The sequence below is a fragment of the Sinocyclocheilus grahami genome, unplaced genomic scaffold, assembly GCF_001515645.1.
Source record: "Sinocyclocheilus grahami isolate Dianchi unplaced genomic scaffold, SAMN03320097.WGS_v1.1 scaffold876.1, whole genome shotgun sequence".
NCBI lineage: Eukaryota > Metazoa > Chordata > Actinopteri > Cypriniformes > Cyprinidae > Sinocyclocheilus > Sinocyclocheilus grahami.
This window is the reverse complement of record NW_015506055.1, coordinates 709870-727610: the sequence shown is the minus strand read 5'-3', so window position 1 is coordinate 727610 and position 17741 is coordinate 709870. Positions and strand designations below refer to the sequence as shown.

General features: G+C 39.9%; 1 protein-coding gene across 1 annotated transcript in view; it reads right to left on the bottom strand.

The window, feature by feature from the left end:
- Positions 1–307: 307 nt before the first annotated feature.
- Positions 308–17741, bottom strand: part of plekhg4 (pleckstrin homology domain containing, family G (with RhoGef domain) member 4) — a 74293-nt gene continuing 56859 nt past the window's right edge. Inside the window, exons 15-24 of the mRNA XM_016248344.1 lie at positions 8855–9759; positions 5893–6142; positions 4962–5051; positions 4552–4776; positions 4287–4457; positions 3846–4026; positions 3191–3307; positions 2807–3055; positions 2523–2719; positions 308–1378 (exon numbers count right to left, since the gene is read on the bottom strand). Coding sequence (XP_016103830.1) covers positions 1373–1378; positions 2523–2719; positions 2807–3055; positions 3191–3307; positions 3846–4026; positions 4287–4457; positions 4552–4776; positions 4962–5051; positions 5893–6142; positions 8855–9759 — 2391 coding nt within the window. The 3' untranslated portion in view covers positions 308–1372. The remainder of the gene's footprint in view (positions 1379–2522; positions 2720–2806; positions 3056–3190; positions 3308–3845; positions 4027–4286; positions 4458–4551; positions 4777–4961; positions 5052–5892; positions 6143–8854; positions 9760–17741) is intronic.

Sequence of the window (17741 nt, the reverse complement as noted above, 5' to 3'; positions counted from 1 at the left end):
AACTATAGTTTCATAGGCAAAGACACAGTATTTCCTGTTTAAACTCATTGTGTCTGTTGCTTATCTTATATAATTATAAAAAAGCATGACCAATGAAGAACAGTTGCTTTCCACAAACCATTCACAAATAGTGTGAATAAGCTATTGATGACAATGTTCCTCAGGCTAAAACGGTACAGTAAACTGAACCGAACATCATTTCTCACACTGCTCGTTTACATGTATTTGAATGTGCATTTAAACTACACACTGCTTGTGCCCCAAAGCACAATAACATCATTAGTAACAATGAATCTGTTCTTTAGCTCAGTCAGTGTGCAGAAATTGAATACCAGCCCGCAGGGTTTGTGGGATATGTGCTTCTACTTTATGCCAATCATAAATGATTAAAGACCATAAATAAAACACACTTTCTTTACCGGTACAAAGCAATCCAGTCTTTATTACTTCTGTGTGAACTTGTTAAGATGGAAAATAAAACACTTGAGTGCATACTCATGCTTCAGCCTGAAGTGGAACTTGCATACTATTATCTTTTGATTTTACACTTCCAATTTGGGTTGGCAACAAAGAATGGCACTTGAGTGATTCCCATGTTGACTGGTTAATACATGTATAAACATTACTTCCTAAACGCTATGTCCTCAAAGCACCACTGGTGCAACTATTTACAATTTACATGTTGTATTTTGTTATAGTTAATCATGTAAATAAGAGAACTGAAATGAAAACTCTCACCATCTCCAAACAGGCAGCAGTGCTGACCTGAGGTCAGTCGTATGATTTGAATGAATGCTCTCTGATTCTGGATCAGGCCAGCTATCATACAGCATATTGACTGACTACAGGTCCACAAACTATGGAAACACTAGAAAGAACAGAAACTCTACAACAAATGCTTTAAACATTGCTTAACACCTTTAGTGTACTGATGCTTAGAAATCTAGCCATGCCTTTTAACATTAAGGCATTTTTTTTCTAAATCAAACCAGCTGAAGTCTGCAGCAAAATGGGCAACAACAACAACGGCAAAAAGAGTGGGAACTGAATAACCGCAACAGTTCAGAAGTGTATTGTACACTACTACAGTATTTACAGTTAATAATACAGCTGAGAACACTACTGTATCTTAACATTTGAAAAGAAGATAAATACAAGAATATTTATTCAGTTTTATAGATCATTTTTAAAATTATATAAAAGCTATTGAAGCTAAAAGTGGCTTTAAAAAGAAAAAGAGAAACAGTGCTATTTTGAGCGCTTTTTAAACTCTGCATGAGATTTGCTGGCACTCAATGGGAACAATAAATACTAGCTCTGTACTCCTCTTCGGTGTGGCAACGTTGTCTTCACAATCTGAAGCAGACAGGTCTTAAACCTAAAGGATGAAGGAGGACAGAATAACATGCATTACATACAAGCACGTGTAAAAGCACCAGTTTAAGCATGAATAATATCTGAGCTGAGATGAGTTTTAATGCACATAGCTATGGAAGTGCGATGTCATGGAGCGAAAGCCAGACTTACTGCAGCAGTGGTTACTGAGCTCACACTATAGTAGAGGGACCAATCACCTGAGCTTCCCCCTGTGATGAGAAGGAGATGGACGCAGGTGTTATCACAGGTTAAAGGGGAGGCTCTGATTTAATCATCAGGTGATCAGTGAATGTGTTTATTAGTGCTGGCATAAGCATGGGTGTTATGACATCTTTCTGCATCAGGCTATGTATGTCCACATTTATCCGGATATATTTGAAAATGGTGTTTCTGTTTTAAAACATTCTCTGATGGTACACAGAGACAAACATAATAAAGTTCTCACACTATTCTGGCACTATCATTTTATTAGCAACTCATTGGTGTGTCCAGGTTGCACCAGTATTGGTTATTGTTTTTTTGACAGCCAATGCCGATATCTTAGAGAGCAGGGTGATAAAATTATATATATATATAGTCTGGCGCACCATCAAAATAAATGTCTCTGACATATCAGCCAAACAGAAAAACTATCGGCCAATGCTGATATTTGAAAAATGCCAAATATCGCAGATTTATCGGTCGACCATTACTTTAAATTGCCAGTAAAACAATAGGCCAAATATGCAACATCGCTTTCGAATACTGCCGTTTTCACAGCCCACACTACAACAGGAAAACTGTTTTCATATATATCCACTTGTAAGCGCATCTTCAAAAATCTCAGTTAAATTGCCAGTAAAACAATAGGCCAAATATGCAACATCGCTTTCGAATACTGCCGTTTTCACAGCCCACACTACAACAGGAAAACTGTGTTTTCATATATATCCACTTGTAAGCGCATCTTCAAAAATCTCAGTTTTTGCTGGATCTCAGAGTGGGTAAAAGGCCAAGAGGTATAGAAATAGTGAAATGATGTGTGAAATGTGTTTTCAAATTCATCCGGATGAATGTGGATGTAGCCTCAGTGACACTGATTGGTCATTTGATGTTGGCAGAGGCCTGAAGATGTGCCATCTGAAACAGACACACGCTATACTAACCGCTGAGATGTACTGGCTGTTAAAGCAGGGTTTGTCCTGGGTGGGAGAGGTGATGGAGGAGTAACAGGAGGAGTCACACGGTGAGCTGGGCTCCTCGCACAAAGCCTCGGGATGGTGACTGGACACACATCCGCTGTCTGACCCGCTTGAGCCACTACCTGACAGACAGTGAGATGACGAACCCGAACTCTCTGTAGCTACAAACACAAGTCAAAGATCAACATCCTGTTATATACATGGCTTCTGAGGAAATGTTTAACACTTTCAGATGTTATGATACATACTCATAGACGGTTGACTGCTTGTCTCGTGCTCCAGCTCGTCTTCCTCGATGCAGGGGCTAATGAGAGGTCTCTCCCCTGCTAACAGGTTTTGGGTGCTGTACATATGCAGATTTAATGGGCCCAGCAACGTGGAAGAAGAGGGGCCACTGGACACTGGGGGGCCACTAACGGGAGCATTTACTGCAGCTCGTTTGAATGGGTTTGAGTGGTCAAAAAGCGAGACAGCAATGGAGGCTCTCGTCCTGGCTCCTGTAACAGAAGAAAGAGTAAAATCAACCCATAGAATCATAATCAAAATATTATTCTGGTCAGAGTTAAAAAAAATTAAAAAATTAAAAATCAAGCAAGTTATTCTGATGAGTTTGTCATGTTAAACAAGCTCACCTCTGCCTTTCATAATGTAGTCAATAGCTCTGTCGTTGATAGCAGCATCACTGGGTTTAATGTCCAGGAAGGGTTTATTGCCCACCCCCATAGAGACCATCTCCTGCATTCGAATTTCTGCATACACACAGAGAAACATGTTTAAAAACACTGCCATATATCAGAAGTTGCAATAGTACTGATGATAACTGACATTTAAAAAATGAAATATTGATATTGCGTTAATACTACACAAATGATAATATTATAAATAACCCGGCGTCAATAACTATATAGGCCTAGTTGACACTCCAATAACTGTTGATCAAGTTTAATGATGAATTTGAAGAATTAAGTTGCATAAAGCACATATAAAGTGTAAAAAGAATTTTCTAAGGGATTGAGTAAATTTATGCAAATACAGGTTGAACAAAGCATTGGATTTGCATCATTTTCTCACACTCATATCAAACTGTAGAAATACAATACTGGTGTGATATAGCTTCCTATCTGCCTGAGGCATATACAGATGAAGTGTTAAAGAAATCTTTCGATATGCTAAGATGGTATGTGACAGGAAATATTATCTGTAATTATCCGCTCACGTTCAGCATGCTGAACAGAACTAATTCAAACAACTTATTAAAGCTTAACCGCTTCAGTGTTTCTTTCCCACCTTTGTTCCTCGTGGCCTGCTGCCATAGTATCCGTGCAATGTCGCAGGTCCAGGCATGTTTGATCTCGGCACTGCTGGCTTGGAGAATGTAGGTCTGGTTCTTTGAAGTTCTCCTCCTGAACCAGACCTCAAACCTCAGAGCATTCTCACCCGACGTCTCTGTCATACCCACATCAGCCGTCTACAAAGACAATGACAGAGTAAAGAGGATGAATATCATCTCAATATTGATTGAGATGATATTCACATATCATCTCAATCAATATTGAGGGCTCATGGCATCTTATTGTTATTACGGGTTACAGGAGACCAAACTGATGCTTAGATCTTAAAACTAAAACCTTCTCTGATATTAACATAGGACAAGAATGTGAGTGTACTAGTAAAAGTACAGTGTTTTTTTCTGTCCTTCTAAACTTCAGATGTCCTTTAGGTGCTTACCTTAAAAGAGTGCTTATATATGTAAACATCTAGGCCACCCTCAACGCGTTTGGGTTTGCTGAACAGCACTAGATCCTCAAACAGGAACACGTGTCTTTGGCACTTCTTCCTGCCATAGAAAATTGTGAACTCATCTTGCCGAACCAACTGCCCCTGCTCTTTCAAATTCACCTAGAAAAGTGAGAAATAAATATGAAATGGTAAATGTAGAAGATCATTTGCTTTCCTATGTCTCGAATGTGAAGTGGCGTGTGTATCCGCTTACATCACAATCTCTGATAGCGTCCATGGCGAGCAGATCGTTGCCATGGCGAAGCTGGAATTTGACCATCTCGGCGGCGGCACGTAGGTACATTAGCTCCTGCTCCTGGACTTCGCTCACCTCTTTGATCAGGTCTTTCAGCAGCAGGGCATACTTACTCATGCGCTGGATGGGCTTCAGCAGGTACGACGCCAGGTCCATCTTATCCCCCAACTCCAGCTGCTTATGCTGAAACGGGGGAGATTTTTACAGTTTCAGCCCATGAGGTGAGATGAATGTGCTTTGAGCAGTTCAACATAAGTGGAATAAACTCTACACCCAGATTAAATGTCCTGTAAGATTTTTTTGAAAACCCCTGAAACTAAAAGCTTATCATAGGTGGTTTATAGTGTAGCATTGGTAGAGTTCCTCACCCTGAAGAAGCTGTTTCCATGGCTGGCCAGAAGTGTGTCTGACTTTGGCTTGTTCTTGCTGTATAAAGCATACAGGCTGAACTGGTCTTGCTATGTTTATATGGGGAAAAAAACACAAGAGAAATATTTTAATTGTTATCATCCACATTTCCGCACTCGTGTTCTGAAGAATAATTCTCTTGTTGATCCGGAAATAGAGGGAGGGAGCATTTTTTTCCAAATCATTTCCAGGTTGAATTTTGTTTGGAAATACGTTTTTTTGTTTTTGAGTAAATTGTTTTATAATGACTTTTCAGGTTCATATGGAGTGTGCAATCATTTCAGGGCAGGTTTTGCTGCTCCAGAAACATGTCATAAATGATTTGGCATAGTTAATATACGTTGCTGTAGGCCAAATGGCCTGCCTCTTTTCTCTCTTTTCTCTGTGAATCACCGCCTGTGAAGCCTTCATAAATTAGAGCTCTTTAGGTGAGCCAGCACTATGATTGACCACAACTACAGAGAAAATAAAGGAGATATAGGCTGGTGGTCTTGCACTCATTTAAAGACCTCAGAATCACTTCTTGTGGCTCGGTTTGATTCCCATATTCATAGAGGGTGAAAGGAAAAGAGCAAGTAAACACAGAAAAAGTACTTTTCAGGATGGTTTTAGACTTGTGCTGGGTCAAAAATGAGTCAGTCATGGACTGGGAACAGACGAGCACTGACAAATTAAGCCCCTTTGTTTCATTTCCAGTGAAAATGTGATTCAATTTGTGACATTTAATTGTGATCTCTATTAGAACTGAAAATATTAGAAGGGTCCAGAAAATACAAGAACAGTTCAAATTTATAGACTGTTGAATTTAACTAAAAAAAACAGATCTGAAGTCATGCAGTTCGACATGTGCTAGTTACTGTGCAAAGACTGTGACTGAAGGAACTCTCTTACATGTCGTAGGAAGCAGTGGCTGACGCGTAGTGGATGATTGCAGCAGCTCTCAAGCTCTTTCAGGAAATACTGGCTGTGGAAGTCCACCAGCTTCTCCAGGTTTCCGAAGATGACGCTGCGCTTTCCCCGCAGGTCCTGTGGCAGGTCAGCACGCTCCATCTCAGGGAAATAGTTGTCAATGATGTACCGCAGAGAACGCACATATTCCCGCTCCGTTGTTACCATCTCATCTACGATGTGGCGTAGTTTACTGAAAGACAGTGAGAGTGGACAATTTACATACTTCAAATGCATACTTTTGTCACAAAAACATTAAGCAGCACAATTGTTTTTTAACACTGATAAGACATGTTTCTATTTTTTAAGATTTGATTTTTGGTGTTTTTGCCTTTAATTTGATTGGACAGTCTAGAGAGGAAAGGAAGCGAAGTGGGAGAGAGATTTTATTTTTGGTGTTTTTGCCTTTAATTTGATTGGACAGTCTAGAGAGGAAAGGAAGCGAAGTGGGAGAGAGATTTTATTTTTGGTGTTTTTGCCTTTAATTTGACTGGACAGTGCAGGGAGGACAGGAAGCGAAATGGGAGAGAGAAGGGGGACGGGATCTGGAAAGGTCCGCGAGCCGGGACTGGAACTCGTGACGCCCAAAGCGCAAAGGCACTGGTGTTATGATATGTTTCTTGAGTTCCAAATCAGCAAATTAGAATTCTTTTGGAAGAATCATGTGACAATAAAGACTGGAGTAATGGGTGCTGCTGAATATTCAGCTTTACTATCATAGGAGACATCTTTCAAAAACATAAAAAAACTGACCCAAACCTTTTAATGGTAGTGTATGTCAGTGTGAAATCAGTATGTGTGCCCTAACAGCTTTTTCAGACAGGTGTTTTCACACGTCTCTCCAGGATGTCATATGCTTTCTCCCTGAAACACTCAAGCCAATCACTTGTGAGAGTCCATAATCTCTAACTCAGACTGGATGGCTCACTGTGACCGTTCCCATGGCATTCTTTTAATACTCAGTAGTTTTAAAACACAAAGTTTAACACTTGACTGCCCAGATCTTTTTGACCACTTCATAAAACCCTGATGACAGCAAACCTGAATGTTTAAAGTAAATGATAAGCATAGAGCACCTATTGTCTGACTGTCTTACATACATTACTTTACATTACTTACAGCACTTTTACCTTTTCACCACACAGATGAACATGGTGTGTATGTCCAGTGTTGAGAAAAACAAGGTGATGTTTTAGCATTTACATTAATCTTAAACTAGATTCTTATCAGAATATTTTCATTAGCCTTAAATATTTGCAATAACTGGACCACACAGAGCCGAACAGCATGTTTTTAGTTATTTCTGTCTGAAAAACTGTGTCAACATCACCTCTGTACTGTAATCTCAGAGAATAAAGCTGAGAAATGTGTTTTGAAAGGAAGACACACAGATGTAAGGACCTCCTTAAGATGTCTATATAAACAGCTAACTCCATCCATCTCTTCTTTGTGGAGGAGCAGAACACAAACAGGCTCCGCACCACTTCAAAGCCCAGAGGACCAGCGTCCACCTGGGAAAGTGATCTGTATCTCAGGCCTGTTTCCCAAGGAGGTCGAGGGGTGACCAGAGGGACCCACAGCTGGAAAAGACATCCATGGAGATTCAGAGGATTATGGGGCTGTGACCGTTTAATATGAGACATACTGAGTTCCTCTATGCACAGTTGCACACATTACAAACATGATTTAGTCTGTATATGGTTTTTAGCTGGAAAACTTTTTTTCCCTGGATGTCTTGTGTGTGTGTGTGTTCAATTTTGTACAGATATAAAGGTGTTTTCAGCATTTAGATTTTCAACGTTTTGCAAAGGACTAAGCTACACTGTACATTTTCATGTAAAGAGGCCCATTTGTAATGTGTAAAAAAAAGTATGCTTTTATACATTAACGACATGTTGTTTACAAAAATAAATAACTGACTTTAATATCGTCATTGAAATACAGTTAAAAAATATCAAGACAATTTTCTGTACCGTTAGATTTACTAACAAAGATAATATTTCCAATCCAATTCAACATTATTATGCAATATAAATTCATATATTCATAATTAAAAGAATTACATTATTAATTATATAATTCATTTAGAATAATAATATAATTATTTACATAGTATGTTTGAATAAGTATTTATTATTTATGTAATTTATTATTTACAGCTGCTATAATTATTTATATGTAATTATTTACAGCTACAATAAATTATTGGTCGGAAGTAGCTTTGCTCAGAATATTCTCTTGTTGCCTGAGAGTTTTTTTTTTTTCGTTTTGTTTTGCTCTTCCATGGACACTTTAGCACCCCCTAAGGGGTTCCCGGAGCTCAGTTTGAAAACCCTTGAATGTGTTCTTGTCTTGCAAAAACACTGTGTGCCAAGCTTAATATATTTGTCTGTGTTTTTGGCAGCATTGTTGCTCATATTCTATTACAAGAACACATTTTCCAGTGTGAGTGTGTGTCTTGTCACACAGCTATCATAAAGTGGTGGATATATAGTAAGGCCCTGTCCCAAATGGAACAATTCATGTGCACTTGTGGTCTTATGGACTTGTCCACGTGTCCGTTAAGTCCACGAGACCATAGGGTGTCCCATTTGTCATTTTAGCGTTCAGAAGGGTGCTCGCGAGCGCCCCCTTTGCGGCCGTTATGCGCCCTCGAGCCGCACTTCTGCTGAGCCCACATTGGGGCGAGCTCCGCAGCAGACTTCTACCCGACAGTCAAAGCGGCATTACGTCACGAAAGTGCGGACTCAGAAGAAGATCACGAGGGTTTAGTGTGCCATTTGGGACAGGGCCTAAGTGGTTTTAAGCTGAAGCATGCTTCAGTCAATGGCCTGCAGACCTCCCTGGTTGATTGTGTTTATGTTACAGCAAGTGAGTGGGTTAGCACTTGTATAAATGTACCCACCTGCCCTTGCTGCGTGTTTCTGGTGCAGGACTCCCGCTGCGGTGTGAATCAACAGAAGACCATCCATGCATGGGCGGCAGTCGCGGGCTGTACGGCCGATCGATCACTTCAGTGCTGCTCACCTCCAGACCCTTAATGAACACCCCTGTGTTTCCTCTCCGTGCAGGCTCACTCAAAGTTCTCTGACAGGTCCCATACCGTGACACAGACTCGCTACCGGCCGTATCAAAGCTCTGGGTCTTCCGCAAAACCCTGCGGTTTGGTTCTATAGAAGTGAGGCTTGGGCTTGTTGCACATGCCTGCCCCTCCACTTGTGGCCGCTGCGGAGACTCGTCTGTAGAGATGCTTCGTGTTAGCCTGTGGGATCTGACAGGCGTGCTGTGCTCAATGCTATATGGACTTCCTGTGGGGGTTCGGACAGAGTCACGAGTGTCCATGCGAATGCCTGAAGGACTGCTAGGAGTGGAGGACATGCTGGAATGTGAGGAAAGTCTGTCCCTGGCCCAACCTCCACCGAACGCTTTCCGACATGAGAAGGAGATGCTACTGCTACGCTCCTGAGGTTTAGCGCTACGGTCCGAGTTCCGGCGAGAGGAGTCACCCCTCGCTGATTTGGAGCCGCTCTCGCGGCGGGTGCGCAGGGCCATCTCCAGCTTCTTCTCAAACATCTGCTTGGTCTCCTGACACTTGGACCAGGCAAACTTCCACTGCTTGAGTCCCTGCTCACTCTTCAGCTCCCCAGCGAGGTCCTTCATCTCCTGGAAGTGTGCGTCGGGGATCGGGGGGTGCTGACTGTGATAGGTCTCCAGACACATGATCACGCTCTGACACCTGTCAGACATGCCACATTCCTCCATACTAACACACGCCAAATGACGCATGCCCTCTAGCGCCCATTCATATGCCTAAAAGAGAGAGAAAAAGAAAAGAGTCAGCTGATGTGATGAAAAAAATGTGAGAGACATTAAAACCACATTTTGTGTATGGTAAACCCAGTTATATACTTTTGTCAGGGGTGCACGTAAGTGGTACACAGGTGCGCATGCATGACCAAAATTAAAAAATGTGCTTTGTAAATAAGTTCAGAGCACTCGTTTACGAAACCGACATGTTAGACAGACTTTTAATGCACAATCACCTTTTTACATCGACTAACTGTAATACTGTAAGATTTCCATTTAAACTGAAAGCACAAATCTAGGCTATGCAATATATATATATATATATATATATATAGGCTATTAAAACACAATTCATAACTGTGATATTTCATTTACTGACGTGCTTCAGTTGACAGCGCTAAACCCAGCAGCGCATGCCGGCAACCCTACAAAATAAAAGCTTGCTGATTTTAGTTTTGAAAATGATGAAAATTCATATTAAAAAAGTAAATATTAGCATTTTATTTTTAAGTGTAGTATAAAATAATTGTATTTTTATTTAATACTCACTTTTTATTGTAAAATACAATTGATATAACATTTTATTTAGTTTATTATTTTATTAAAAAAACGAACTAAAGTGCTATAATATTATTATTACAATTATTAATTAATTTTTTATAGTTATATTAAATGGGTCACATTATGTGCAGTGTGAGGACTAAACCAAATCTCCAGGTGCTCTAATGAAAACCAGACTGAAAAGCTTATGTGCACCCCTGACTATTGTAGTATTTATTCATATTTAAATAAACTAATTTTTTTTCAGTTTTATTTTCATTTTAGTTTAAATTTACACTTTTATCCAAAGCGTCTTACTAAAGAGAAACAAAAGCAATTTGTCAAAGAGCCAACAATATTTGTTATATACAATCTCAAGTTACAGTAATTTGTTAAGTGTGTTTTTATTAGTTTATTTAATTTTTTTAAATTATTTTTATTGATTGTTTTTCTTATAATTTATTTTTATTTAAGTTTTAGTTTAAGTAATTTTATTACTTAAAATTCTTACAATTTTTTTCTTATATTCTAGCTTTATTTAAATTACTGAAAACATTAATTAAACATTAGTACATTACAGTACATTAGAACATTAAACATAGTAATAGTATTTTTAATCATCATTAAGTTAATTTTAAGTTTTTACATGTTAACAACACTGAGTAAAATGGCAGCTTTGAAAAATATATATTTTTTTTTAATGGAAAAAAGGGATACAAAAAAAAGAAGAATGAAGGCAATATGTCACATAAGAAGTTTTTATGCATGCTTGAGAATAGAGAAAAGGAAAACAACTACACAACTACAAATGCAGTGTTGATGGGGGTAGGATAGAGTGAGTGAGAAACCTCCCAGCATTTCTTTCATGTGAAATAAAGAGGTTTTTAGCCAGGAGCTGGGAGGTCTGGGTAAGAAGGCTTTAACAGGCAGCTCAGCAGCAGGAGGGCCTATAGTTTCAACTATGTGTGACAGCACCCTGCCACAAAGACACATGCCAACCGCTTTACTAGCTGTCTTTCCATTTATGAGAAAATCTGATGGCCCCTTCTCACACTCCAAGATGCTGTTACATCAACTGGGCGGCACTCTTGTTTTTAGACCTTTTTTCATCAGCATCCTGGCGGGCAGGTTTCTATAGTGAGTGCTCCGGAGGATACAAGTGTTTGCCGTGCTGGGAAATGAGTGGTTAGACTTCAGAGGGGATTAAAACAGATCAAACGCAACCCCCTTCCACCTCATACACACACACTTCAGTGCTGACTACAAACACAGGGTTGTATTTAGACATTCCTGAGAAAGGAGCAAAACTCCCCCTCTTCTCTCTCTTTCTGTGCACACACAAAACCTCCACAATCTACTTTTGCTGCTATGTGACATGGTGACATCGCTTGGCTCCCCAAGCCCCTCGGCTCTGTCTCTTTTTCAGGTTAGGGTGACACGGAGGCCACATGCCAGCGTATGGGCCTTTGGCACCCAGATACTAAAGTCTCACAAGAGCAGGGGTCAGAGGTTAGCTGCCCACAGTAACAATACACACGGCTAAGAAGTGACAGAACAGATAGAGGAGAGAGAGACATATACAAAGAAGACGCAAATGCAACATAATTGATGAGTGAGAACCAAACGGTGACAATGAATTTTAAGGTCCTTTTTAACCCTTGAGTTGCAAAAATGTGGTTTGGTTTCTTTGAAGCACTATTTAGGGTTAAATACAACTTTTTTGTATTTAAGTTCTTTTTCAATGGAAAACCACGATGACTTTTAATCTCAAATATTAAAGTAACGAAAGTAGCAACAGATCTTTTTCTTCTGTATTGTGACGTGCATCAGAGTGAACAGATTATCAAAAAAAAGTGTAGTGCGGGGACTTAGTTCTATCCATCGGTTATTGATTGGATGGAGGCAGATCTGAACATGAGTTTGCAGTCGATTGTGCAGGGGGCAGAGTTTATGCAGACTAAATGATTGAAGAAAGTATAGCATATTTCACCAGAAGATGGAGTTATGACATTTTCATTATAAATTACAAGCTCCAAAACACAAAAAGCAAAACAAAACAAAAAATCGTTCACAAAAACATCAATAACATACATTTAGAAAATATATAGGGTGAATTTTCATTTCACTTGACAACTCAATGAATTGTATATATTAAGAAAATATTTTTACCTTTTAAAAATGCATTTGTCACAACAAAGCACCACTTAAATGAAGTGCAAAAAATAATTTTCTGTGATATCTGACAGTGCACTACAGACTTCTGCATTAACTGTAATACATTGATAATCGTTTTGCTTGAATTACAGTCAGTGACTCCAGAAATCTTCAAGTCCTGTTAATTCTCCATAACCTCCCCTTTACCTCCTGATGTGTGAAACAGACATGGGAAACACAAACAGATGTAAAGCACTCTGTTTCTGCAGTAAAACAGCACAAACGGTTGACGGTGATAAGGTCCACCATAGGTTCTGCAGAGGCCCTGGGATCAGAGACTCCAAACCAGCTCTCAAAACTACCCCCCTCGGTGGAAAAATACCCCCTGCCCTGCGCTTTGCCCTCGGTGAAATAAAGCAGACACTTTGATCTATAGCCCAATATAGTTCCTCACTCTATCTGATGATGCCTGTGATACTGTGGGCAGGGGATGACTTCATCGTTTGGTTTGTTAGCATGTGAGGCTCTTTGAAGTGTGAATGGTGTGTGTGTGTGTGTGTGTGTGTGTGTGTGGTGGGGCTCTGATTAGTGAGAGCAGAATTAGTTTGCCTGAGGGAGGCACCTCTAAAGGCCCCACTATTCAACCCTGCACAAAGAGTGAGAGAGAAACAGAGAAATGGGGAGAGAGTGTTAGATGTGTTAAAACAGAGCGGCGGGAGTGAGACAGATCCAGTCTTGGACTGAGCTTTTGTACACTCCCATAAATGAATCTCTTAGCTGCAGTTTAAGTGGGTCAAGAGGAGCGTTTTAAACTTGAAATAAAGCATCTTTTATCATTTCCTCTAAAGGAAAACCACGAAAAGGAGGAAAGGTTTTCATGACATCAGCCAGTCTCTGATCTCATGTCGGAGCCATGCCAAGAATGTGTTTTTTCCTGAAAGGATAGCGTATGTCAAAATGTGAGCGGGTATTATGCACACTGGGTTTTTAGGAGGCACGGGCTTAAATTCTTCTGCCAGTTATTGCTCTGTAACTCACCAAGCTACAGGCAGGACGCTTAACTCCGATACAAGAACCTGGTATACTGCTCTGTCATTTCATTACAGCTGAAATGATCCCCTCTTTCTGAGCAGCTGAAAGTAAAGAAGGAATGGTAAAATGGGGGAGGCTTAAATTCTTCTGCCAGTTATTGCTCTGTAACTCACCAAGCTACAGGCAGGACGCTTAACTCCGATACAAGAACCTGGCATACTGCTCTGTCATTTCATTACAGCTGAAATGATCCCCTCTTTCTGAGCAGCTGAAAGTAAAGAAGGAATGGTAAAATGGGGGGAAATGTAAAAAGAATGGGCTGTGGACCCTCCTGAGCCAAAAAGCAGGATCTGAACGAGTGATTCTGAAAAAAAAGGATGAAAAGAAAGAGAGGGAAACAAATAGAGGGAATGCGAAAAAAGGTTGATTTGCTATAGGCTGCAGAAATAAAGTTGAGGAGGAAACTAAGACCACTTTTTTTTAATGAAGACACCCTGCAGATTGTAGAAAGACCAACTGGGACCAGTTCCACTAAAAATGAATTCTCAGATTAACAAAACAATCTAAAATAGCACAAATATTTACAGCACCATTCATGGATAAAATCAAATAAAACAAAATCTGTGTCATTTTAATAATTTACCACCTTTTTTAAATTATATTTTTATGATTTAACACCAACAACCACTATTACTTTTGTAAATTAAATATAAAAATATTTATGGTATTTGTCATTATAATAAATACTAAAAAAATATCACTTTTCAGTTCAATGACAGCATGTTATGCGCATATGCTAGCAGATGCCATATGCTATCTGAAAGCTCAATCTAAAGTAATGCAAATAAAATGAAATGAATACTCAAGGATGAAGAAGAGGGATGGAAAACACAAGAGAGACAGCACCTGTATGATAACTAGCCCCTGTGATTTTGACTAATTCAATCTAATTGTGGTTTTCAAAGCAAAAAAATGGTGCATTAAATTCACCGAACCTAAAACCCTGTAACGGTCATTAATCTTAAACCGATCAAGTAATGCCTGATGCTGTTGTATGATTGATGAGGAAGGCTTCAGCAGTTTTGTGATTCAGTTCGGTTTTGCCCTTTTGTTGTGTGAGTCAGGGGTGACGCATGCAAGTATGCACGCGCCGACTGTGGAGGGAACATTTCTGTGTTTCCTATAAAGCTTCATGAATGTCAAAGCCGAAGGAATCAGGCTCAAGAAAGAAGAGTTCAGCGATGGCATGCACACACACACACACACACACACACGGAGAGGAGGGGACTCGCAGCCTGTGACAGATGCGATTGCGGTCTCCTCTCTCCGGTTTAATAAACGTGTTGCATATGTAGAGTTATGCGAAGCACATACGCGCCAGCTGCTCCACAGCAAAAGAGATCATGAAACACTCTCTGCCTACTAAAGGCCTGTCGGAAGCACTAGGCCTTTGCAAGAGCTTCATTTCGTACTTCCTTTCTGGTTCAACTCCAATTCAGATGCAGGAAAAAGTCTCATGATAATGCAGATTCTGTTTAACTGCTACCTAAGCTTTGACACTTCAAAAGGCACGAGACGTGTGCCTATACAGAACAGATGTGGAACCAATTGTTGCACCGCAAAGCTCAAGGTCTGTTTCTGATATAGAAAGTGTTGGCTGGCTTTACTTGGGGGTAATGATTGTTTAAAAAAGAGGAGCTGTGGGACTTCCGCAGTTTTTTGCCTTGGCCTGGTTGGCAGCATGCTCACGTGAAGACTATAAAGTTGCCACTGTCTGCCCATTAGTCCAATTTTATGAGTAAAACAGGAAATAATTCTGCTTTGCAGGAGAGCGCGTCTAACCTGGGCTTTCTGGAAACAATTAATATTAATATTTAAATATATCAAATTTATCAAAAAGATATAGGGACAAGGTTTTTTGCTAACAAGACAATTAGCAACTCCGTTTGTTTGTCCGAGTTCGCAACAGTAACTAAGGGGAGCGGGGCTTACCGATAGGTCAATTGCGTAAATTGTTGGTTGGCACATTGGTTGGCACTTTGGGAGTGCACTTATAATGTGCGTGTTCTCTTTTGTTCTGTCTGAGTGAGTATAATTTGATTGAACTGTGCCTAGGAGGGGGCTGGGAAAAGGGTTCTGCAGAGCGAGCCAATCATGCTGCATTTGAACAAAAATCAAAGTGGCATTAATCAGACCCGATCACAACACTGATCAGACCGAGTGGCTACTTAAACGCCTCCCACACGCACACACAGCCCTGGAAAAGCTTAATAGGTCACGCAAACACTCACATGCCCTAAGGGAATACACATTAGCCAACCCAAAAAAGAAAAATGACAATCAAGTTTAAATGAAAATCTAAATTAAGACCAAAGTGGTTTGCTGGCTCTGTTTATACTTTCACTAAATTGAAAAAATGAAACGTTGAGGGTAAAACGATGGCAAAATCTAGTGTTACTTGTTTTGGATGCACTTACCATCAAAAAAAGTTCTTACAAATTTAAATAAATGAATAAATAAACAAATGTAAGAAAATCTGATGTAATTATTTAACAAAATATAAACAAATTAAATGATACTAAATAAATGAAAATAAATAAGTCAATATTTTAATCTAAACTAAGTTCTCATTATTAACGTTTTATGAAATGGTTGTCTATTTTGTGACCAAGAAGTAAAAGCATCAGTGCTCAGCTCTTTAAAGTGCTTTGTATGTCCAGCACATGCTATCCAGGTGGCTAATGAGTGCAAGGTGCAAACTCACCAGAGATTAGTCAACATGTCATTAACAAGCTGTGAACAGAAAACTGACAGCCCTTTTACTTTGCATCCTTTTCTCCTCTTATTCTTTACAGAACTCTACAAAGGCCACATGGGAGGTCAACCATCATACACTTTTGTTTATCATCTTTCATTTCTTGTCAGTGAACAGGTGTGGAGGTCAGTGTTTTGTATCCACAGGTGCTAACCCCAGGTTCTGCCACAACAGAGTCAGACCACCACAAAAGACAGACACACCTAATTAATAGTGCATGGGGCCTACTTTGTCCCTTTAGAGTGCTGTCTCCTGTTGTCTGTTGGGGGTTTGAGGGGCAATGAGGTGTAGAGAGAGGGGTCTAGTGTTTTTGGGGGGAACTGTCCAGAAATGGCGGTCTACATGGGGGGCACATACCTCAGGCCCAGTCAAGCAGCATGATGAGAAAGCACATCCTTTATTCTGTAAATGTTAGTGAAGACATGGATGATGAGGAGGAACGAGACTCCTACTTCAGTTAGTAGGGTCATAAATGCACACACATGCTCAGCGAAACTGGCATATGCTAGAAGTGACTGGATAATGAGTTTTCCATTCAGGGGTCTGACTATGTGATAGCAATCACCTGCATTCTCTTAACCAATTAAACAGGGATCGGTCTGAACCCCTGCTTTATGCTTTACTGACCTCCTCACTCCCAAAAGAAACCACAAGTCCAAAATCCACTCACTTTCACACTTTCCCAGAAGAGTCTCAAACAGAAGCATCTGTTTGTGTGTCCACATCTGTGTTTAACTACAATGCAGTTCTCTCACAACAGTGGCTGGTGCTTTGTAAATGAGAGGAGACACAAATGTCAGTTAATTATTGGCAAAACGCATACTCGGATCTATTTGTATTATTTTGGCATTGGCACTATTACACTCCAAAAGCATCTATTATGCACCATTAATGTTTTTGTACTAATTAGTTTGTCCACAAGGTGGCAACAATGCCCTAGCTCATCGTTTAAGATCAAAAAAGAAACATAAGACAACGAACAATAGCAACAACAAACTACTCGAGGCGACAACAACAGTAGATGCCGGTGTTGACAAGTGCTAGTGTGAGGGGGCCGAGAGATACCAGCAACTCTAGTTCAATCAAGTACAAATACATTTTCTTCAAATATAAATCCTGGAGAGAAATAGTGCAGATACTAGGCAAGGATGACATTTTTTGGTGCAATCGCTTGTGTTCACGCACACGACCAAATGGAGTATACTTTGTGTTTAAGTGGTAAGCCATTAAACTACTACTAAACAATCAATAAAATAAACTAAACAACCACTAGAAATATTAGAATATATTAAAAAAACTGAATACACAGCTAATATTGAATGGCCGTCAATAAAGTTGTTTAAGAACCAGATGGTGTAGTTAGAACTTCTACCAGCAGGGGCTAATGGGGCCATGAAGGAAAGCTGACCCTTGACCTCTTTGATTAGTATCATCGAGTACTTTG